Raw genomic sequence first — 25,382 nt, 5'->3', positions numbered from 1 at the left:
GGTGTAACTGTCCATAGTATTCCTCAATTTGAAGTTTGAGTCCAGTGTTTCTCAATGTGAACTACCATTTTGTAGTTTTGATTGAGACTGAAGTTTGAAAACTGAGTGGACTACTGAACATTGATCTATTCACTTAGTGTTGACACTGACATTACATCCAGGAATTGTATATTTTATTAAATATTAAGATGGTGCTGCATGTGCTTGCATTTATGAAGGTGAGCAGGCTTTTAAACTGATATTATTTGATGACAAGGTAAACAAGTTGCTTTACTACAATTAAACCATTTTTGTAAAGAGATCAGTCATCCATCTGACTAAATATTTACTAATGTTCAGTGGCTGTTGCTGCTATCAAGCTGGCCAAGAGTTCTATAGGCTTTACATTTTTGGGAATACTCTGGATTTCATCCAATATACCAGGTGGATGATAAATTATATAAATACTAACAAGTAAAACTATTACCAAACAGTTTAACCAGCCTCTAATCTCATTAGCTACCCTTGTAAAAAATGTTTTACCCTTATGTGGTCAGTGCTACCCCAGATCCTTGGGACATCCCTACCCTAACCATAAAGAAGTCTAATCAAACTTTATTTCACATGCTCCGAATACAACCTTAACATGAAATGCTTTCTTACAAGCCCAAATATACTAAAGTAAAAAATTATATATAAATTAATGCAAAATTAGACTATATACAGGGGGTACAGGTACTGAGTCAATGTGCGGGGGTACAGGTGTTAACTCAAAATGACACCGACAAGGCTCCAGTTTAACAAAGTTCACTATACCGTAGGTAGCCATCGCACTCAAGGCTAGGTCCATCAACAAGACTTCAATGTAAGTAGTCTGGTGGCCATTTTATTATTTGTTCAGCAGTCTTATGGCTTGGGGGTGAAGCTGTTAAGGAGCCTTTTGGTCCTAGACTTGGTGCTCTGTTACTGCTTGCCTTGTCGTAAGCAGAGAACAGTCAATGACGGTTGACTGGAGCGATGCAACTGCTCGGCATCTGTCACATTGGCCAAATTGGTGCACATTCAATAATTCTGATATAACAAAGTGGATATTTGTCAATTCTCTAATTTATGTATTGTAACAGGCCCACTGTGGTTACTTTTCAGGTTTAGAAGTAACTGCTAAATGGTAACTCCTGTTTTGTATAAGCTGGTTAGCATACAGCAATCGGTGGGGGTAGTTGAACGACTAATACAGTGGAATGGAAACGATGACAAGAACATGTGTTGGGGTTGACATCCATACAAGCATATGATTTTTACATTATGGTGTGAAATACAAAAAATCTCCTTAATTTTGCTGGGGGCTAATGAGGCGACTTGCGATCTGGTCGAGTTCGGTTTTACCTCTACTGAATCTATAACCCCTCCCTACCCATTTTAAACTTCAATGGGGGGGGGGGCTGAAAACTAGCCCAATTGTTTTTTTTCACAGCAAGGGAGGAGTTGCCATATTTATACAATAAAACGTTTAACCGTTATCGAGACAATTAAGAAATATCGTAGGAACTTGTAACGAGGTTAGAAGTTAAATCAGGATTTCCTCAATTACTGCGAGCTATGACATGACGTATTTAAGGAATTTGAATCACAGAAGGTTGTTGGCACTTTAAATGGGGAGAACGGGCTTGTGGTAATGGCTGGAGCGGAATCAGTGGAATGTTATCCATGTGTGATGCCATTCCATTGGGTCCGTTCCATCCATTATTATGAGTCGTTCTCCCCTCATTAGCCTCCACTGATATGAATATGTGGCAAGATCAAATATCATTTGCCCTTATAAAAATCGCCAGATCATTTCCCATAAATGGATTTAACTTGTTTGACTGCTATGATTAAGCATTAAGGCCCGAGGGGTTGTGGTATATGACTAATATACCACGGCTAAGGGCTGTTCTTAAGCACGACGGAACACTGAGTTTCAGCCAATCAGCATTCAGGGCTCTAACCAGGTTTTATAGATGTAAATAAATCCCCTTTGCGCATATAAACAGCAAAAATATAAATGTCCTCTCACTGTCAACTGTGTTTATTTTCAGCAAACTTAAGCAACACTGATTGACAAATTTCACATGCTGTTGTGCAAATGGAATAGACAACAGGTGGAAATTATAGGCAATTAGCAAGACAGTGGGGACCACAGACCACTTCTCAGTTGCTATGCTTCCTGGCTGATGTTTTGGTCACTTTTGAATGATGGCGGTGCTTTCACTCTAGTGGTAGCATGAGATGGAGTCTACAACCCACACAAGTGGCTCATCCAGGATGGGACATCAATGCGAGCTGTGGCAAGGTTTGCTGTGTCTGTCATCGTAGTGTCCAGAGCATGGAGGCGCTACCAGGAGACAGGCCAGTACATCAGGAGACGTGGAGGAGGCCGTAGGAGGGCAACAACCCAGCAGCAGGACCGCTACCTCCGCCTTTGTGCAAGGAGGAGCACTGCCAGAGCCTTGCAAAATGACCTCCAGCAGGCCACAAATGTGCATGTGTCTGCTCAAACGGTCAGAAACAGACTCCATGAGGGTGATATGAGGGCCCGACGTCCACAGGTGGGGGTTGTGCTTACAGCCCAACACCGTGCAGGACGTTTGGCATTTGCCAGAGAACACCAAGATTGGCAAATTTGCCACTGGCGCCCTGTGCTCTTCACAGATGAAAGCAGGTTCACACTGAGCACATGACAGATGTGACAGAGTCTGGAGACGCCGTGGAGAACGTTCTGCTGTCTGCAACATCCTCCAGCATGACCGGTTTGGCGGTGGGTCAGTCTTGGTGTGGGGTGGCATTTATTTGGGGGGCCAGAGGTAGCCTGACTGCCATTAGGTACTGAGATGAGATCCTCAGACCCCTTGTGAGACCATATGCTGGTGCGGTTGGCCCTGGGTTCCTCCTAATGCAAGACAATGTGGCTGGCGTGTGTCAGCAGTTCCTGCAAGAGGAAGGCATTGATGCTATGGACTGGCCCGCCCGTTCCCCAGACCTGAATCCAATTGAGCACATCTGGGACATCATGTCTTGCTCCATCCACCAACGCCACGTTGCACCACAGACTGTCCAGGAGTTGGCGGATGCTTTAGTCCAGGTCTGGGATGAGATCCCTCAGGAGACCATCCGCCACCTCATCAGGAGCATGCCCAGGCATTGTAGGGAGGTCATACAGGCACGTGGAGGCCACACACACTACTGAGCCTCATTTTGACTTGTTTTAAGGACATTACATCAAAGTTAGATCAGCCTGTAGTGTGGTTTTCCACTTTAATTTTGAGTGTGACTCCAAATCCAGACCTCAATGGGTTGATAAATTTGATTTCCATTGATAATTTTTGTGTGATTTTGTTGTCAGCACATTCAACTATGTAAAGAAAAAAATATTTAATAAGAATATTTCATTCATTCAGATCTAGGATGTGTTATTTTAGTGTTCCCTTAATTTTTTTGAGCAGTGTATATAAATTTAAAAGCAGAAGGAGCCTTTATTAGATCTAGGAAAAAATGGATTGAGGAGGGAGAACAGAATTCATCCTATTTCTTTAGACTTGAGAAATTTCACTCTAAAAATAACACTATCCACAAGTTAAACATTGATGGTGTTATTACAGATGACCAAAAATGAATCGCTAAATACTGTAGCAATTTTTACAGAAAATTGTATAGCTCTATGTACTGTCAGCAATCCACAGATATGTTTTTTAACTCACTGAATAATGTTCACTCTATCAGTGATATAGAATCTAAACAGTGTGATGAACCCATCAAAGTTGAAGAGATTATAGAGTGTATCAAACATCTAAAGAACAATAAATCACCAGGTGTTGATGGAATTACATCAGAATTTTACAAATTATTTTCTGAACAAGTAGCTTCCTATTTGAAGTCTTTTTAAAGAGTATTAAAAACAATGTTCTCCCTCCTACAATGAGTCAGGGGTTAATAACACTGATACCTAAGCCTAAAAAAGAAGTGCTGCTCATCGATAACTGGCGTCCAATTTGTCTTCTTAATAATGACTATAAGAAATTAATTAGCCTTACTACTTGCAAAAATAATTAAAGAAGTCCTGGATGCAATCATTGATGAAACACAGTCTGGCTTCATGAGGAACAGACATATTTCTAACAATGTCAGACTAGTATTAGACATACATGACTACTCAGACCTAATAACTGAGGATAGCTTCATATTATTTTTTTATTTTTATAAAGCATTTGACACAGTAGAGCATCAGTTTCTCTACCACTCCCTTGAGAGACTTGGCTTTGGGGATTTTTTTCTGTAAGGCTATTAAGACTCTCTATGCAAATGGTAACAGCTCTATCAAATTGAAATATGGCACCTCACCTAGATTTGAGTTAAAGAGAGGAATTCGGCAAGGTTGTCCTATCTCCGTACCTGTTTTTATTAATCACCCAACTTCTTGCAAATTCTTTAAATAATAGTCCTGTACAAGGTATTTCCATAGCTGGTAAAGAAATTATTATAAGCCAGCTGGCTGACGATACTACACTTTGTCTGAAAGACGCTAACCAAATTCCCAAATCGATCAATGTGATACAATCCTTTTCCAAAGCATCTGGTCTATATCTTAACATTAATAAATGTGAACTCATAGCTGTCAAAGATTGTGTGACACCTTCATATTATGGTATTCCAGTAAAAGAAGAACTTACATATTTAGGCATAACCATTACAAAGGATCAGAAGTCTAGAGGCTTACAAAATTTGAACCCTCTTATTAAAAAAACCCAGAAGAAACTAAATCAATGCTACAGAGGGACTTATCTTTAAAAGGTAGAGTCCTAATAACCAAGGCTGAAGGTATCTCTAGACTAACATATGGTGCTCTATCTTTATATCTTGACAGTAAAATAAGCAAGGAGATAGACCAGATGCTTTTCAACTTTCTTTGGAGAAACCATACCCATTACATTAGGAAACTGTTGTAATGAACACTTATGAGAATGGTGGACTGAATTTTCTGGACTTTACTACTTTAAATAATACTTTTAAGATCAATTGGATAAAACAATTCCTAAGAAGACCCATTTCTATCTGGAATTTTGTTCTTCATCATGTATTCTCTACTTTTGGTGGCCTTAACTTCATGTTGTTTTGCAATTATAATATTGACAAAGTTCCAGTGAAACTTTCTGCTTTTCATCTGCAGGTTTTCTTGTCATGGTCCTTAATTTATAAACACAATTTTTCTCCACAAAGATATTATATGTGGAATAATCGGGATGTATTGTATAAAAATACCTCTTTGTTTTTAGAATATTGGTTCCGAAATAATATCCTATTGGTGAGCCAACTGGTAAATGTAACTGGGTCTTTTACTCAGTTATAAAGAATTCTTATCACTTTACAAGGTCCCTGTAATACCTAAAGATTTTGCAATTGTTTTAGATGCCATTCCCTCAGGTGTTGCTATGTTTTTCAGGAACGTGTCAAGACCTGACCCTCAGAGCCTACCTTCTATTGACCCTGTTGACTCATCAGTAGGGAAGATTTGTTTCTCTTTTGGTCCATTCAACAACAGAGCGATATGATCCTTGTTTCAGCAGGATGTTGTATCTATACCTTATGTCATGCCTTATTGGAATGGATTTATTGATCATATCTGTTGGAAATAAGTTTGGATGTTGCCACACACATACCTACTTGTGAACAAAATTAAGGAAGTTTCCTTTAAAATTATTCATAAATATTATCCTGCCAACCACTATATGAAGAAGTTTAAGGAAAACATCAACTCAAATGGCTCCTTTTGTAATGACCACCCAGAAACAGTGTTGCAGCTTTTTTGGCATTGTATGCATGTAAGAAAACTGTGGCAAGACATCAGTAGGTTTATAATTGAACACATTTATGAAGATGTTACACTATTGTGGAGAGATCATACAACAGAAATAAGCTGAAACATTTTTATGTAATTAATTTCATTATTCTTTTAGCCAAATTTCATATACACAAATGTAAATTTACAAACAGAAAACCACATTTTCGTACCCTACAAAAAGAAATTGAACTGTATTTTAAGACGGTTAAATGCTCTACTAACAAAAAAGCTGTTAGAATTGTAAGTATATGCATGTCCCTTAAGGTCCTTGTGTAAATGTAATGTGATATTGTACCCCCTAGCTCGATTGTCCATTGTTTGTAATCTATGTATGTTTGTGTTCCCTCATGTGCTTTGTGTATTGATTTGTTGTTAATTAAAAAATATAAAAAATAAAAAAGGTTGGGGGAAAAAATATATATATATTTAAGATAAATGCAATGGTGGCCGTGGTGCAACTTGGAAATAGCACGGGGACCTGGAGACTAGTCAGGACCGAGGGAAAGGTGAACGGAGCTAAGTACAGAGAGATCATTGATAAAAACTTGCTCCCCAGAGGCCAAAAAACCCGCAACCAATACACTGGCTTATTAAGTGTTTATCAACGAACTCGATTTTCGGTACTTCCTGGACACGTCGACGTTGCGGACAGAAACCGGAAATCTGTTTACCAAAAGAGTACATTCGTTTTGAATTATGGAGACATTATACGGTATACCTTTCGCAGTGTTGGAATGTCCAAATATAAAACTCAAAAAGCCGTCATGGTTGCACATGCCCTCTGCTATGACAGTCTATGCGATTGTTATTGTATCGTACTTTCTCATTACTGGAGGTAAGTTGTCGAACACTGCTGCTAGCTGTAACAGATCATGGTTAATACAGCCCCAAACATGCTTTGCTTTGGCTGTAACGTTATACACCAAGTTACGTCCATCTAACTAACTATGTGTTAAAAACGATATTCAACAATCACAAGTATTGTATGCAGTTAGCGATAGCTGGGATACTCAACTAGTCTTTAGTCGACTCAACGATTTACGATGGAGTTTAGTGGTGACTAGTGTGGCTGGACTGGCACCCCGTCACACAAAATTACGTTGTTTTTATATGTATAAATGTGCGTAATTGTGGGATATTCTTAGGGTGCTGAAATCCAGTATATGTGATGTCAGAGCTCCAGTCCGCCCACATCAATCACTGCTAAACTCTATCTTAAATCGTGGAGTTGAGTTTCATCAGCTACTTAACTCCAGGATTTGTAATTTATGCAACATTATTTAGTTAACATACACATTGAGGAAAAACCAGTACATGCAGTCAGACCAATACAATCGGCTAATCGGTGTTGCAAAAATGAAGGGATTTCATAACACATAATTAACATTACAAACCAGTTTTGTGCCAACCATCAACTAAATCTGCTTTTTCCAAGCCCACCCATTCTGTTAACATCTGACTCAACCAGTGATCTGTTTGTGCAGTAATGTTGAACTTTTTTTTGATGTAGCTAGTGAACTAGTTTTTTTTTTGTAACTTTAGTTAAACAAAGGGTAGCTTTACTGTGTAGCTTTAATGTGTGTCTATTAAGTAATTGGTAGCTTGGTAATTTTGAGTCTTATTAATCAGGCAGTAATACACACTTAATTGGTATAAACAATAAAACCAATACCTGCAAAATCATGTAAATGTTCCTTACAAGCTAGAATGTTAAATGCAATTACATTTTAACATACTATACCTGTTTATTTGTGCGGTTTGTCCTTCAGCTGCTAGAAATGAGACAATATCTACAAGGAAGTATTGTTTACTCAACTTTTTGAGAGCCCATAAGCCCATTCGTAAAGTATTCAGACCCTTTGACATTTTCCAAATTTTGGTTACTTTGCAGCCCTATTCTAAAATGGATTAAATTGTTTCCCCCCCTCAATTTACACACAATACGCCTTAAAGACAAAGCAAACATTACATAAAATAATAATTGTAACCAATGTAAATGTAATATTTCCTTTTATTTATGTGTGTATGTATGTGTGTGTATGTATGTATTTGTGTGTGTATGTATATGTATGGATTTTTAATGAATTTATTTGCAAATTATGGTGGAAAATAAACTTTTGTTATTGACCAAATACTTATCTCAATAATTTGTTATACCCTTTGTTGGCAATGACAGAGGTCAAACGTTTTCTGTAAGTCTTCACAAGGTTTTCACACACTGTTGCTGGTATTTTGGCCCATTCCTCCATGCAGATCTCCTCTAGAGCAGTGATGTTTTGGGGTTGTTGCTGGGCAACACGGACTTTCAACTCCCTGCAAATATTTTCTATGGGGTTGAGATCTGGAGACTGGCTAGGCCACTCCAGGACCTTGAAATGCTTCTTACGAAGCCACTCCTTCGTTGCCCGGGCGGTGTGTTTGGGATCATTGTCATGCTGAAAGACACAGCCACATTTCATCTTCAATGCCCTCACTCAAAATCTGATGATACATGGCCCCATTCATTCTTTCCTTTACACGGATCAGTCGTCCTGGTCCCTTTGCAGAAAAACAGCCCCAAAGCATGATGTTTCCACCCCCTTGCTTCACAGTAGGCATGGTGTTCTTTGGATGCAACTCAGCATTCTTTGTCCTCCAAACACGACGAGTTGAGTTTTTACCAAAAAGTTATATTTTGGTTTCATCTGACCATATGACATTCTCCCAATCTTCTTCTGGATCATCCAAATGCTCTCTAGCAAACTTCAGACGGGCCTGGACATGTACTTGCTTAAAAGCAGGGGGACACGTCTGGCACTGCAGGATTTGAGTCCCTGGCGGCGTAGGGTGTTACTGATGGTAGGCTTTGTTACTTTGGTCCCAGCTCTCTGCAGGTCATTCACTAGGTCCCCCCGTGCGGTTCTGGGATTTTTGCTCACCGTTCTTGTGATAATTTTGACCCCACGGGGTGAGATCTTGTGTGGAGCCCCAGATCGAGGGAGATTATCAGTGGTCTTGAATGTCTTCCATTTCCTAATAATTGCTCCCACAGTTGATTTCTTCAAACCAAGCTGCTTACCTATTGCAGATTCAGTCTTCCCAGCCTGGTGCAGGTCTACAATTTTGTTTCTGGTGTCCTTTGACATTTCTTTGGTCTTGGCCATAGTGGAGTTCGGAGTGTGACTGTTTGAGGTTGTGGACAGGTGTCTTTTATACTGATAACAAGTTCAAACAGGTGCCATTAATACAGGTAACGAGTGGAGGACAGAGGAGCCTCTTAAAGAAGAAGTTACAGGTCTGTGAGAGCCAGAAATCTTGCTTGTTTGTAGGTGACCAAATACTTATTTTCCACCATAATTTGCAAATAAATTCATAAAAAATCCTACAATGTGATTTTCTGGATTTTTTTTCTCATTTTGTCTGTTGTAGTTGAAGTGTACCTATGATGAAAATTACAGGCCTCTCTGATCTTTTTAAGTGGGAGAACTTGCACAATTGGTGGCTGACTAAATACTTTTTTGCCCCACTATACATACATAGTCAACAAAATGCACCTATACCAAAAATGAAGTATTACTCTTCAACTCTCAATACTCCTGTCCGAGTTTCCGTGCCAACACAGAGGCCATGTCCATCAGCATACATACATACATACATACATACATACATACATACATACATACAAGTATTCAGACCCTTTACTCAGTACTTTGTTGAAGCACCTTTTGGAAGCGATTACAGCTTCGAGTCCTCTTGGGTATGACGCTACAAGCTTGTCACCTTTATTTGGGGAGTTTCTCCCATTTACCTCTGCAGACCCTCTCAAGCTCTCAGGTTGGATGGGGAGCGTCGCTGTATAGCTATTTTCAGGTCTCTCCAGAGATGTTCGATCGGGTTCAGGTCTGGGCTTTGGCTGAGCCTCTCAAGGACATTCATAGAATTGTCCTGAAGCCACTCCTGCGTTGTCCTGGCTGTGTGCTTAGGTTCATTGTCCTGTTGGATGGTGAACCTTCGCCCCAGTCTAAGGTCCTGACCGCTCTGGAGCAGGCTTTCATCAAGGATCTCTGTACTTTGCTCCGTTCATCTTTCCCTCGATCTTGACTAGTCTCCCAGTCCCTGCCGCTGAAAAACATCCCCACAGCATGATGCTGCCACCACCGTGCTTCACCGTAGGGATGGTGGCAGGTTTCCTCCAGATGTGACGCTTGGCATTCAGGCCAAAAAGTTCAATCAGGGTTTTATCAGAGCATATAATCTTGTTTCTCATTGTTTGAGACTCTTTAGGTACCTTTTGGCAAACTCCATGCCGGCTGTCATGTGCCTTTTACTCAGGAGTGGCATTTGTCTGGTCACTACCATAAAGGCCTGATTGCTGGAGTGCTGCAGAGATGGTTGTCCTTCTGGAAGGTTGTCGAATCTCCACAGAGAAACTCTGGAGCAACTGTTAGTGACCATCAGGTTCTTGGTCAACTCCCTGACCAAGGCCCTTCTCCCTCGATTGCTCATTTCGGCTGGGCGGCCACCTCTTGGTGGTTCCAAACTTCTTCCATTTTAAGAATGATGGAGGCCACTGTGTTCTTGGGGACCTTCAATGCTGCAGGTGTGGCATATCAAGAAGCTGATTAACCTGTCTAAGAGGAACCCCTCGCCAACAGCCAATGGAATTGCAGGGCGCCAATTACAAATCAACAGAAATCTCATAAATCAAATTTCTAAAACATACAAGTATTAGGCACCATTTTAAAGATAAAAAATCTTGTTAATCCAGCCACAGTGTCTGATTTCAAAAATGCTTTACAGCGGAAGCTCCACAAACGATTATGTTAGGTCACCACCAACTCACAGAAAAACCCAGCCATTTTTCCAGCCAAAGAGAGGAGTCACAAAAAGCACCAATAGAGATAAAATTAATCACTAACCTAACCTCATATTTATATCCAAAAATCTTATTTTACATTGGCGTGTTACTCTCAGTAGTTCCAAAACATGCAGTGATATTGCAGAGAGCCACATGAATTCACAGAAATACTCATTATAAATGTCGATGAAAATACAATTGTTAGGCATGGAAATATAGATACACTTCTCCTTAATGCAACCGCTGTGTCAGATTTCAAAAAAAACTTTACGGAAAAAGCATCATCTGAGAACGGCGCTCGGAGCCCAAACCAGCCAGAGAAATATCCGCCATGTTGGGTAGTCAACATTATTCATAAATAGCATTATAAATATTCACTTACATTTGATGATCCTCATCAGAATGCACTCCCAGGAATCGCAGTTCCACAATAAATGCTTGTTTTGTTCGATAATTTCCATTTATGTCCATTTATCTCCAATAGCTTCTTTTGTTAGGGCGTTTGGTAAACAAATCCAAATGCGCGATCTGGTCCATTCGGACGAAACGTTCAAAAAGTTATATTACAGGTCGAAGAAACTTGTCAAACTAAGTATAGAATCAATCTTTAGGATGTTTTTATCATAAATCTTCTATAATGTTCCAACCAGAGAATTCCATTGTCTGTAGAAAAGCAATGGAACGAGAGCGAACTCTCAAGTGAAAGTGCGTGACTTAGAACGAGGCTGTAGGCAGACCCCTTAGTCAAACATCTCCCATCCGACCCCCCCCCCCTTTCACATGAGAAGCCTGAAACAACGTTCTAAAGACAGGGGACATCTAGTGGAAGCCGTAGGAAGTGCAACATAACCAATATCCCACTGTCTATTCAATAGGGGTGATTTAAAATACTACAAACCTCAGACTTCCCACTTCCTGTTTTGTATTTTTTTCTCAGGTTTTTCCCTGCCATATGAGTTCTGTTATACTCACAGACATCATTCAAACAGTTTTAGAAACTTCGGAGTGTTTTCTATCCAATACTAATAATAATATGCATATATTAGCATCTGGGACTGAGTAGGAGGCAGTTCACTCTGGGCACGCTATTCATCCAAAAGTGAAAATGCTGCCCCCTAAGAAGTTAAACAACATGATTATTACACAGGTGCACCTTGTGCTGGGGACAAAAGGCCACTCTAAAATGTGCAGTTTTGTCACACAACACAATGCCACAGATGTCTCAAGTTGAGGGAGTGTGCAAATGGCATGCGGACTGCAGGAATGTCCAGCAGAGCTGTTGCCAGAAAATGTAATGTTAATTTCTTTACCATAAGCCGCCTCCAACGCTGTATTGGAGAATTTGGCAGTACGTCCAATCGTCCTCACAACCGCAGACCACATGTATGGCGTTGTGTGGGCGAACGGTTTGCTGATGGCAACATTGTGAACAGAGTGCCCAATGGTGGTGGTGGGGTTATGGTATGGTCAGTTATAAGCAACAGACAACGAACACAATTGCATTTTAGTGATGGCAATTTGAATGCACAGAGATACTGTGACGGGATTTCGAGGCCCACTGTCGCCCCATTTGTCCTCCATCACCTCATGTTTCAGCATGATAATGCACGGCCCCATGTCGCAAGGATCTGAACACAATTCCTGGAAGCTGAAAATGTCCTAGTTCTTCCATAGCCCATTGAACATGTTTGGGATGCTCTTGATTGACATGCGCAGCGTGTTCCAGTTCCCACCAATATCCAGCAACTTCGCACAGCCATTGTAGAGGACTGGGACGACATTCCACAGTCCACAATCAAAAGCCTGATCAACTCTATGCGAAGGAGATGCAGTGCTGCATGAGGCAAATGGTGGTCACACCAGATACTGACCGGTTTTCTGATCCACGCCTCTACCTTTTTGTTAAGTTACCAACAGATGCATATCTGTATTCCCAGTCATTTGAAATACATATATTAAAACTAGCCTAACATACTGACCTGACCTGACATACTCACGCTGCGTGCGCAAGCTGTACACATACATGTTATTCAATCATTGCAGCCAAGTCCCATCTCTCCCATCTCCTCATTGGTTTTTAGGAGCATATACCCACATAGGTGATTGAAAGATGAGCTGAGGTCTACACTAGAGTCCAGTGAGTAGTGGTAATGCACCTTAAAGTTTGTTGTCAACCGCTATATAAAGTCCAAAGAAAAAGACTGAAATGGGAGAGATTACGAGAAACAAACTCGGTTTACCGTTTTATGTGTGGATTAATTGTCGGAGTAGAGGACCTTGTGCATTTCAGGTAAAAAAAACAACCCAACGTTTATATCACAGGGCAAATTAGCTAGAAACAGCATGCTAGCTAGTGAAATTGCCATACATTTTTGCTTATCGACCTGTCCCCAAGTGAATATAATTGGTTCAGAGTTTGTTTTGATATTTCAACCTGTGTCCTGCACGCGATGGCGGACGCATGCACGGTCTGGTCAGCATCTAACTTTACCTCTGTACCTAACTAGAGGTTGACCGATTATGATCTTTCAACGCCGATACTTTTTAAATTACATCTTTTGTAATAATGACAATTACAACAATACTGAATGAACACTTATTTTAACTTAATATAATACATCAATAAAATCAATTTAGCCTCAAATAAATAATGAAACATGTTCAATTTGGTTTAAATAAGGCAAAAACAAAGTGTTGGAGAAGAAAGTAAAAGTGCAATATGTGCCATGTAAGAAATCTAACGTTTAAGTTCCTTGCTCAGAACATGAGAACATATGAAAGCGGTGGTTCCTTTTAACATGAGTCTTCAATATTCCCAGGTAAGAAGTTTTAGGTTGTAGTTATTATAGGAATTATAGGACTATTTCTCTCTATACCATTTGTATTTCATTAACCTTTGACTATTGGATGTTCTTACAGACACTTTAGTACTGCCAGTGTAACAGTATAGCTTCCGTCCCTCTGCTCGCTCCTACCTGGGCTTGAACCAAGAACAAATCGGCAACAGCCACCCTCGAAACAGCGTTACCCATGCAGAGCAAGGGGAACAACCACTCCAAGTCTCAGAGCGAGTGACGTTTGAAACGCTATTAGCGTGCACCCCGCTAACTAGCTAGCCATTTCACATCGGTTACACCAGCCTAATCTCGGGAGTAAATAGGCTTGAAGTCATAAACAGCGCAATGCTTGAAGCATTGCGAAGAGCTGCTAGCAAAACGCACGAAAGTGCTGTTTGAGTGAATGCTTACGAGCCTGCTGGTGCCGCCTACCACCGCTTAGTCAGACTGCTCTATCAAATCATAGACTTAGTTATAACTTAATAACACAGAAATACGAGCCTTAGGTCATTAATATGGTAGAATCTGGAAACTATCATCTCGAAAACAAGACGTTTATTATTTCGGTGAAATACGGAACCATTCCGTATTTTATCTAACGGGTGGCATCCTTAAGTCTAAATATTCCTGTTACATTGCACAACCTTTAATGTTATGTCATAATTACGTAAAATTCTGGCAATTTAGGCGGCCCAAACTGTTGCATATACACTGACTGCGTGCAATGAACGCAAGAGAAGTGACACAATTTCACCTGGTTAATATTGCCTGCTAACCTGGATTTCTTTTAGCTAAATATGCAGGTTTAAAAATATATACTTCTGAGTATTGATTTTAAGAAAGGCATTGATGTTTATGGTTAGGTACACATTGGAGCAACGACAGTCCTTTTTCACGAATACGCACCGCAGGACACGCTAGGTAAACTAGTAATATCATCAACCATGTGTAGTTAACTAGTGATTATGATTGAATGATTGTTTTTTATAAAATAAGTTTAATGCTAGCTAGCAACTTACCTTGGCATACTGCATTTGCGTAACAGGCAGGCTCCTCGTGGAGTGCAATGTAATTCGGTGGTTAGAGCGTTTGACTAGTTAACTGTAAGGTTGCAAGATTGAATCCCCGGGCTGACAAGGTAAAAATCTGTCGTTCTGCCCCTGAACAAGGCAGTTAACTGAATAAGAATGTGTTCTTAACTGACTTGCCTAGTTAAATAAAGATTAAATAAAGGTGTAAAAAAAATAAAAATCGGCCAAATCGGTGTCCAGAAATACCGATTTCCGATTGTTATGAAAACTTGAAATCGTCCATTCCGATTAACCGGTCGACCTCTATACCTAACTATATAACTACAGGCACTCTTTAAAAGTCAGGTAAACAATACTGTGGATAATTTGTGTCATTTTGAGCAGCTGAAGGAGTTAACTTTACATTTAATTTTATTCAACATACAAAATTAACATTTTACAAGATTTTGCAAGAATTCATTTCAGGCTGTATATACCAATTGTGTATTACAGCCTGATTAATTACACTAGGTAATGTTAAACTATATTCTAAGAGTAACTTCCCCCACACTGTGGCTAATGAACCTTGAGTCATTTATTAGGCGATTTGTATAGGCTACTTGAAGAAAGCCAGCTCATGGTCTGGGCTAGCGTTGCACCTTCTTTTGCCCTCGCACATCACGTTTACCATGCCAATGCATAGCTAACTATTGATTTTCTATCTAGTTACTTTAGCTAAATATTTTGAAGGGCTTTCATCGTGTCTCTCTCCCATCTGCAGGCATCATTTACGATGTCATTGTGGAACCACCTAGTGTGGGTTCAATGACTGATGAACATGGGCACCAGCGGCCTGTTGCGTTTTTGGCATACAGGTAAGTACGCTGGCCCTTTGCCAGTGTATGCTGTTCCTGCATTGTCAATGCTTGGGGCCATCATTTACCCCATTTATCATAATTATCTGCATTGTATTGCCAAATATGTAAAGGGTAGTCATAAACACTTTATTTGTTCTCTTTCACATGAAGAGTGAATGGCCAGTACATCATGGAAGGGTTGGCCTCCAGTTTCCTCTTCACTATGGGAGGCTTGGGCTTCATAATCCTGGATCGCTCCAATGCCCCAAACATCCCTAAACTCAACCGCTTCCTCCTGCTGTTCATTGGTTTTGTAAGCGTCCTGCTCAGCTTCTTCATGGCCAGGGTGTTCATGAGAATGAAACTGCCGTAAGTAATCTCTTGTGAAGATTTATTAGGATGCCTCCAAACCAAAACACATGAAACAAATGTCTGTGGGGTGACGAGAAATTAGCTATTTTCTGATGGACAGCACAACACAAACCTAGGCCCTTCCCCAACACACTGCTCCCATTGAAAACCATTAAGTTGCTGCGTTTTTTAAAAATGTGTTTGTCTAGTTTGAAGACGACCTAATCGTCACAATGCAAGCAACACTCTTGATAGGATGGTTGAGATGGATGTTTGGGTGTTGCACAACCACTCAAAAGATGTACAGTGGGGCAAAAAAGTATTTAGTCAGCCACCAATTGTGCAAGTTCTCCCACATAAAAATATGAGAGAGGCCTGTAATTTTCATCATAGGTACACTTCAACTATGAAATACAAAATGAGGGAAAAAAATCCAGAAAATCACATTGTAGGATTTTTAATGAATTTATTTGCAAATGATGGTGGAAAATAAGTATTTGGTCAATAACAAAAGTTTATCTCAATACTTGTTATATACCCTTTGTTGGCAATGACAGAGGTCAAACGTTTTCTGTAAGTCGTTCACAAGGTTTTCACACACTGTTGCTGGTATTTTGGCCCATTCCTCCATGCAGATCTCCTCTAGAGCAGTGATGTTTTGGGGCTGTTGCTGGGCAACACAGACTTTCAACTCCCTCCAAAGATTTTCTATGGGGTTGAGATCTGGAGACTGGCTAGGCCACTCCAGGACCTTGAAATGCTTCTTTCGAAGCCACTCCTTCGTTGCCCGGGCGGTGTGTTTGGGATCATTGTCATGCTGAAAGAACCAGCCACGTTTCATCTTCAATGCCCTTGCTGATAGGAGGTTTTCACTCAAAATCTCACGATACATGGCCCCATTCATTCTTTCCTTTACACGGATCAGTCATCCTGGTCCCTTTGCAGAAAAACAGCCCCAAAGCATGATGTTTCCACCCCCATGGTGTTCTTTGGATGCAACTCAGCATTCTTTGTCCTCCAAACACGACGAGTTGAGTTTTTACCAAAAAGTTCTATTTTGGTTTCATCTGACCATATGACATTCTCCCAATCTTCTTCTGGATCATCCAAATTCTCTAGCGAACTTCAGACGGGCCTGGACATGTACTGGCTAAGCAGGGGGACACGTCTGGCACTGCAGGATTTGTGTGACTGATGGTAGGCTTTGTTACTTTGGTCCCAGCTCTCTGCAGGTCATTCACTACATCCCCCCGTGTGGTTCTGGGATTTTTGCTCACCGTTCTTGTCATCATTTTGACCCCACGGGTGAGATCTTGCGTGGAGCCCCAGATTGAGGGAGATTATCAGTGGTCTTGTATGTCTTCCATTTCCTAATAATTGCTCCCACAGTTGATTTCTTCAACCAAGCTGCTTACCTATTGCAGATTCAGTCTTCCCAGCCTGGTGCAGGTCTACAATTTTGTTTCTGGTGTCCTTTGACATTTCTTTGGGCTTGGCCATAGTGGAGTTTGGAGTGTGACTGTTTGAGGTTGTGGACAGGTGTCTTTTTTACTGATAACAAGTTCAAACAGGTGCCATTAATACAGGTAATGAGTGGAGGGCAGAGGAGCCTCTTAAAGAAGAAGTTACAGGTCTGTGAGAGCCAGAAATCTTGCTTGTTTGTAGGTGACCAAATACTTATTTTCCACCATGATTTGCAAATAAATTCATTAAAAAATCCTACACTGTGATTTTCTGGATTTTTTTCTCATTTTGTCTGTCATAGTTGAAGTGTACCTATGATGAAAATTACAGGCCTCTCATCTTTTTAAGTGGGAGAACTTGCACAATTGGTGGCAAACTAAATACTTTTTTGCCCCACTGTACATATGAGTAATGTAGGATATGTAAACATTGTATTAATTGGAATTGTTTAAAGTGGCTAGTGATACATTTTTTACATCAATTTCCATTATTAAAGTGAGTTGGAGTTGAGTCAGTATGTTGGCAGCAGCCACTCAATGTTAGTGGTGGCTGTTTAACAGTCTGATGGCCTTGAGATAGAAGCTGTTTTTCAGTCACTCGGTCCCTGCTTTGATGCACCTGTACTGACCTCGCCTTCTGGATGATAGCGGGGTGAACAGGCAGTGGCTTGGGTGGTTGTTGTCCTTGATGATCTTTATGGCCTTCCTGTGACATCTGGTGGTGTAGGTGTCCTGGAGGGCAGGGAGTTTGCCCCCGGTTATGCAGACCTCACTACCCTCTGGAGAGCCTTACGGTTGTGGGTGGAGCAGTTGCCGTACCAGGCGGTGATACAGCCCGACAGGATGCTCTTGATTATGCATCTGTAGAAGTTTGAGTGCTTTTGGTGACAAGCCAAATTTCTTCAGCCTCCTGAGGTTGAAGAGGCTCTGCTGCGCCTTCTTCACAACGCTGTCTGTGTGGGTGGACCAATTCAGTTTGTCCGTGATGTGTACGACGAGGAACTTAAAACTTACTACCCTCTCCACTCGTTGATGTGGATAGGGGGGTGCTCCCTCTGCTGTTTCCTGAAGTGATCTCCTTTGTTTTGTTGACGTTGAGTGTGAGGTTATTTTCCTGACACCACACTCCGAGGGCCCTCACCTCCTCCCTGTAGGCCGTATCGTTGTTGTTGGTAATCAAGCCTACCACTGTAGTGTCGTCCGCAAACTTGATGATTGAGTTGTAGGCGTGCATTGCCATACACTCGTGGGTGAACAGGGAGTACAGGAGAGGGCTCAGAACGCACCCTTGTGGGGCCCCAGTGTTGAGGATCTGCGGGGTAGAGATGTTGTTACCTACCCTCACCACCTGGGGGCGGCCCGTCAGGAAGCCCAGTTCCCAGTTGCACAGGGCGGGGTCGAGACCCAGGGTCTCGAGCTTGATGACGAGGTTGGAGGGTACTATGTTGTTAAATGCTGAGCTGTAGTCGATGAACAGCATTCTCACATAGGTATTCCTCTTGTCCAGATGGGTTAGGGCAGTGTGCAGTGTGGTTGCGATTGCGTCGTCTGTGGACCTATTCGGGCGGAAAGCAAATTGGAGTGGGTCTAGCGTGTCAGGTAGGGTGGAGGTGATATGGTCCTTCACTAGTCTCTCAAAGCACTTCATGATGACGGAAGTGAGTGCTACAGTTACCTTAGCCTTCTTGGGAACAGGAACAATGGTGGCCCTCTTGAAGCATGTGGGAACAGCAGACTGGGATAAGGATTGATTGAATATGTCCATTAACACACCAGCCAGCTGGTCTGAGGATGCAGCTGGGGATGCCGTCTGGGCCTGCAGCCCTGCAAGGGTTAACACATTTAAATGTTTTACTCACATCGGCTGCAGTGAAGGAGAGTCCGCAGGTTTTGGTAGCGGGCCATGTCAGTGGCACTGTATTGTCCTCAAAGAAAAGCAAAGAAGTTATTTTGTCTGTCTCGAAGCAAGACATCCTGGTCCGCGACGGGGCTGGTTTTCTTTTTGTAACCCGTGATTGACTGTAGACCCTGCCACATACCTCTTGTGTCTGAGCCGTTGAATTGCAACTCTACTATGTCTCTATACTGACTCTTAGCTTGTTTGATTGCCTTGTGGAGGGAATTGCTACACTGTATTCGGTCATGTTTCCGGTCACCTTGCCCTGGTTAAAAGCAGTGGTTTGCGCTTTCAGTTTCGCGCGAATGCTGCCATCAATCCACGGTTTCTGGTTTGGGAATGTTTTAATAGTTGCTGTGGGTACGACATCGCCGATGCACTTTCTAATGAACTCGCTCACCGAATCAGCGTATTCGTCAATGTTGTTGTTGGACGCAATGCGGTACATATCCCAATCCACGTGATCGAAGCAGTCTTGAAGCGTTGAATCAGATTGGTCGGACCAGCGTTGAACAGACCTGGGCCCGGGAGCTTCTTGTTTTAGTTTCTGTCTGTAGGCTGGAAGCAACAAAATTGAGTCGTGGTCAGCTTTTCCGAAAGGAGGGCGGGGGAGGGCCTTATATGCATCGCGGAAGTTAGAATAACAATGATCCAGGGTTTTACCAGCCCTGGTTGCACAAATGATATGCTGATATAATTTAGGGAGTCTTGTTTTCAGATTAGCCTTGTTAAAATCCCCAGCTACAATGAATGCAGCCTCAGGATATGTGGTTTCCAGTTTACATAGAGTCAAATAAAGTTTGTTCAGGGCCATCTGTGTCTGCTTGGGGGGAAATATATACGGCTGTGATTATAATCGAAGAGAATTCCCTTGGTAGATAATGCGGTCGACATTTGATTATGAGGAATTCTAAATCAGGTGAACAGAAGGACTTGAGTTCCTGTATGTTGTTATGATCACATCACGTCTCGTTAATCACAAGGCATACCCCCCCCGCCCTTCTTCTTACCAGAAAGATGCTTGTTTCTGTCGGCGCGATGTGTGAAGAAACCAGCTGGCTGCACCGACTCCGATAGCGTCTCTCGAGTGAGCCATGTTTGCGTGAAGCAAAGAACGTTACAGTCTCTGATGTCTCTCTGGAATGCTACCCTTGCTCGGATTTCATCAACCTTGTTGTCAAGAGACTGGACATTGGCGGGTAGTATGCTAGGGAGTGGTGTGCGATGTGCCCGTCTCCGGAGCCTGACCAGAAGACCGCTTCGTTTGGTCACCTCCCTGACCAAGGCCCTTCTCCCCGAATTGCTTAGTTTGGCTGGGCGGTCAGCTCTAGGAAGAGTCTTGGTGGTTCCAAACTTCTTTGATTTAAGAATGGAGGCCACTGTTTTCTTGAGGACCTTCAATGCTGAGGAAATGTTTTGGTAACCTTCCCCAGATCTGTGCCTCGACACATTCCTGTCTCGGAGCTCTACGGACAATTCCTTCGACCTCATGGCTTGGTTTTTGCCCTGACATGCACTGTCAACTGTGGGACCTTATATAGATAGGTGTGTTCCTTTCCAAATCATGTCTAATCAATTGAATTTACCAAAGGTGGACTCTAATGAAGTTGTAGAAACAAGGATGATCAATTGAAACGAGATGAACCTGAGCTAAATTTTGTCTTATTGTTATTATTGTTATTACTTATTATTAGAGTCTTATTGCAAAGGGTCTGAATACTTATGTAAATAAGGCTTTTCCGTTTGGCGTATTGTGTATAGGTTGATTTTTTTTAAATATATTTTTTTACAATTTAATCCAGTTTAGAATAAGGCTGTAACAAAATGTGAAAAACGAACTGATAGTTATACACAAAGCAATAATTTTACTTCTTGTTTTTTCTCTATTGCCATTGTCTTGGCTGGAAGAAGATTTAGTGAATTGGGAGGTGCAGAGTGAGAATACAGTAGGGGGAGTGCAAGTGATTCTCAAATGTAATGTTGTATGTGTTCTCAACACTCGTCCTCGCTAGAACGTCTTCGGGGAATGCACTCGGCGCATGAGTGTGGAGCACGGTAGTATGCATATAAAGAAACACCCACTGTTTTTGACTCTATGATAATGTTGGCAAAACACTATGGATGTATCTCCAAATGCCACCCTATTCCCTAATATAGTACACTACTATAAACCGGGGCCCATACTTCCCTGGCAAAACTAGTGCACTATATATGGATGTTTAAAAAAAAAAAAAGATTTCACCTTTATATAACTAGGCAAGTCCGTTAAGAACAAATTCTTATTTACAATGACGGCCTAGGAACACTGGGTTAACTGCCTTGTTCAGGGGCGGAACGACAGATTTTACCTTGTCAGCACGGGGATTTGATCTAGCAACCTTTCGATTACTGGCCCAATGCTCTAACCACTAGGTAACCTTACGCCCCAATAGGGTGCGGTCATTTGGTACAAAACCTAAGACTATCAAATATCGAAGGAAGCTAAATATAGGCCTATCCCATTGGGCACCCGACGTCAAGTCAACATCCATTCCACGTTGGTTCAACGTAATTTTGTGCGTGCCCAGTGGGATATCTAAAATCTGTATTTTGAGTGGAACATCCCTTGTCAAGGCACAGTAGTGTTGTCATCAAAATTAGAGCTGTTGCATTAGCAGAATGTGATGCTCATATTTCAAATTATGTGATATAATTGGAATGGAAAAGGCGCAATTCTCGCTCACCATTAAACTCATTATTTTATTTAAACAACTATTAAACGCTTGACATTTCAGCCTTCATCAGAACAATGACACATAGGGAATAGACAAGTACATGTAGGGATGGGGGGGAGACAATTAGGGAGAACTCTATTCAGCTGGCAGTGCCAATGAGAGGTGTGGCAGTCAATTCACGTAGGTCCTGAGGTACTGTGGTCAAAGGCAAAATACAGACTAGAAAACAATAATGCAATGGAAAATGCTATGCAATCAAATTACAACTGCAAAAGATAGTGAAGATGTAAAATCATTGCATTGTTCAGGAACACGTATTTGTTCAAAAAAAAATGTCCTTGAAGGCAGATAAAGCACATATGCGTTTTATAATAAGATCAAACACTTTTGCATGTGAACTGGGAATCCTAAGTCGGCAGGGTAGCCTAGTGGTTAGAGCATTGGACTAGTAACCGGAAGGTTGCGAGTTCAAACCCCCGAGCTGACAAGGTACAAATCTGTCGTTCTGCCCCTGAACAGGCAGTTAACCCACTGTTCCCAGGCCGTCATTGAAAATAAGAATTTGTTCTTAACTGACTTGCCTGGCTAAATAAAGGTAAAAAAAAAAAAAAAAAAGTCATTACTCCACATGCTTGACATACATCACTTTGTCTTGAGCTGACTTCGCTTTCAGCTTTGAACTGGACACCTGGCTCAAACCCAGGAGGTGTTTTTCACCTGATTCAAACTCCTTATGACCTGTGAATCGGGCCAGCTTAATCAATGTTCTGATGAAGGCCATTGATAAATGCTGAAACATCAAGCTTTTACTAGTTGTTCAAATAAAATGTGTGTTTAGTGGTGAGTGAGCATTTCCCCTTTTCAACTCACGTTGGTTAAGCGCCCTCCACTTCCACGTTGGTTAAGCGCCCTCCACGATTCATCACTCCATGGTGATCTTAGGCTTGTGTGCTGCTGCTCAGCCATGAAACCCATTTCATGAAGCTCCCAACGAATAGTTATTGTGCTGACGTTGTTTCAAGAGGCAGTTTGGAACTCTGTAGTGAGTGTTGAAACAGAGATTTTTCCACTTCACAATAACAGCACTTAAAGCTCTAGCAAGGCAGAAATTTGAAGAACTGACTTGTTGGCATCCTATGACGGTACCACGTTAAGTCACTGAGCTCTTCAGTAAGGCCATTCTCTTGCCAAAGTTTGTCTATGAAGATTGCATGGCTGTGTGCTCAATTTTATACACCTGTCAGCAACCGGTATAGCTGAAGGGGTGTCCACATACTTTTGTATATATAGTGTGTATATCAATCAGTTATTTACCTGAACTGCTGACAAATATTTAAAGTTTTGTCATTGAGGATCCTCCTGTTAATTTTGACCGCACATGTTGGAAGCCTACTCTAATCTGTCTCTACCTTTCCTTTTTATATTTCCCTGCAGTGGGTACCTCATGGGTTAAAGATGGACACAACATATTCCAAAGATGAAGAAAGAAGTGCAAAGACATGTATAACTTGCACAATCACTGATTATGTAATAATGCTTCAATTGATTTATGCCAGCCTAAACATTCAACACAAATTTAAATTGCAAATTTAGAATTGACAGTAACATCCTTCCCGAGCAATACGTCTTTGACCATGTTTGAGGGATGTAATAAAGGCCAGTGCTGTCAAAAATGAGATTTCCTGTGTTTTATATATTTCCCGAGGTTTTAATAATAAATAAATATAATATGAAAATGATAATTGGTGGGATGGAGTTTTTGCCTGCCTGGTGACATTACCAGGCGGTATGATAATACAAGTTTTCCCAAACTCGGTCCTGGGGCCCCCCCGGGTACACATTTAGTTTTTTGCTTTCGCACTGCACAGTTGATTCAAATAATCAAAGCTTGATGATCAGTAAGTCATTTGAATCAGCTGTTTAGTGCTAGGGCAAAAACCAAAACGTGCACCCGGGACAGAGTTTGGGAAACACTGAGTTAATAGACCAATAGCATAGCTCCTTGAAAGCAGCAGCTCTAGCCTTTAGCTCAGTGCGGTTGTGGCCTGTAATCCATGGCTTCTGGTTGGGGTATGTACGTACGTACGGTCACTGTGGGGACGACGTCATCGATGCACTTATTGATGAAGCCAATTTTTATTTTACCTTTTTATTTACAGTATAATCACATTTTTGTAAATATGAGTATATCTTTTCATGTGACAACACTGAAGAAATGACACTTTGCTACAATGTAAAGTAGTGAGTGTACAGCTTGTATAACAGTGTAAATTTGCTGTCCCCTCAAAATAACTCAACACACAGCTCCGTGATGTGCCCTCTAGTGTACAAATTAAGTGGCATATAGAAAGACAGACAAACTACAGCTCACATAAATAGACCAAAATTGATATTTTGGCAGTGATATCAATAGCAATCATTTAAAGCTGAGATCTGCAATAGGCATAACGGCGACACTGACTGCCCCCAGGTGCATTTGTTATTGTTTTTCTTTTGCAGAAATGAGCATCCAGCATCGTAGTAAAATGCATCTTAATTTGTATCAGCATCTTTCTGTTCAGAGGTTAAAAACATCCATAATGCAACCATTTCACATCACTGCAACAGATGGTTATTTGATTATTTTATAAATTATTACCAAAGATTATACAATTTGTGGTAGTATTAAATCCAAACTGAACTCATCCTAGTGAAACAGCCTGAATTCTGTTTGGATCACAGGGTAGCAGTGCATGTTGAAGTAAGTATATAGAGAAGATTAACTTTGGCTGGATGTCCAAAAAGTAGTGCTCTTTCCCTCTCACCACTCAAATTGAGAGCAGCGCACAGGACCAGCAACAGATCTGTGTAGAAGTTGCCACTAATAGAAACGGTTTACCCTACCCAAAATTTAGTCAGCCAGTCAATTCTGTGAACAACTGCAGTGTGTAGTAATAAAAAACGTCAGTTGGAGTTACATTTACCACTTTTTCTTTTCTCATCACAGAAAAAAATATGTAAACAACACACAAAGATGTTCTTCGGCTCTTTGATGATATACCCATCGAAAAGGTCTGTATTTTGAGCGCAAGTACTTAAGCATGAACAACTCACATCCAATGTGCGATCTCACTCAGGTTTAACCTCATTCCCAATTAACTCTTGGCAGAGGTGTATGATGTATTTTGTACAAGGATAATCAGTGTCACCTAACTGGTAACTTGTGTAAGCAACCAACCAATCGCAAATTACCTTTGATGCTTCATAGAAACCTCCAAATAGTTACGGAAATCATTTATGTACATCTGACTGAACCTGTTTCCAAAAACACTTTGTTTAATGTTTCACTATGCTTTCTTTCAGGTTTCTTGGTGCACGTCATTGTTGTATGGTGGTATAATACATTTTGTATTGTAAATATGTAGGGATGTAAAAATGTTATGTGATTACTGTTTTATCTTTTGTTTTGTGTGATTTAAGGGCCTTACTTTCTGGGGTCCAAACACATTAACTGCTGCCTTGGCAGCAGCTAATTGGGATCCCTAATAAATACAAATTCAGTTTCTACCCCATTTAAAAATTA

The 25,382-nt window shown here is 41.1% G+C and overlaps 1 protein-coding gene across 1 annotated transcript; it reads left to right on the top strand.

Annotated features, from left to right (window-relative positions):
- Positions 1-6,467: 6,467 nt before the first annotated feature.
- On the top strand, positions 6,468-23,493 carry LOC139379371 (oligosaccharyltransferase complex subunit ostc). The gene is made up of 4 exons (XM_071122179.1): positions 6,468-6,689; positions 15,320-15,413; positions 15,567-15,764; positions 23,255-23,493. The coding sequence occupies exons 1-4, from the start codon at positions 6,551-6,553 to the stop codon at positions 23,271-23,273; spliced, it is 450 nt and encodes a 149-aa protein (XP_070978280.1). The 5' UTR covers positions 6,468-6,550; the 3' UTR covers positions 23,274-23,493.
- Positions 23,494-25,382: the final 1,889 nt, after the last annotated feature.

This window comes from Oncorhynchus clarkii, chromosome 21 (genome assembly GCF_045791955.1).
Source record: "Oncorhynchus clarkii lewisi isolate Uvic-CL-2024 chromosome 21, UVic_Ocla_1.0, whole genome shotgun sequence".
NCBI classification, from domain to species: domain Eukaryota; kingdom Metazoa; phylum Chordata; class Actinopteri; order Salmoniformes; family Salmonidae; genus Oncorhynchus; species Oncorhynchus clarkii.
Note: the sequence above shows the minus strand (reverse complement) of the source record. Positions and strands in the feature narration are given on the sequence as shown.

Excerpts from the sequence above, each read along its gene's own strand:
- LOC139379371 (XM_071122179.1), top strand. The coding sequence starts at position 6,551 with ATGGAGACATTATACGGTATACCTTTCGCAGTGTTGGAATGTCCAAAT. Across the intron at positions 6,690-15,319 it reads GTACTTTCTCATTACTGGAG|GCATCATTTACGATGTCATT; the intron begins GTAAGTTGTCGA and ends TCCCATCTGCAG. Across the intron at positions 15,414-15,566 it reads GTTGCGTTTTTGGCATACAG|AGTGAATGGCCAGTACATCA; the intron begins GTAAGTACGCTG and ends TTTCACATGAAG.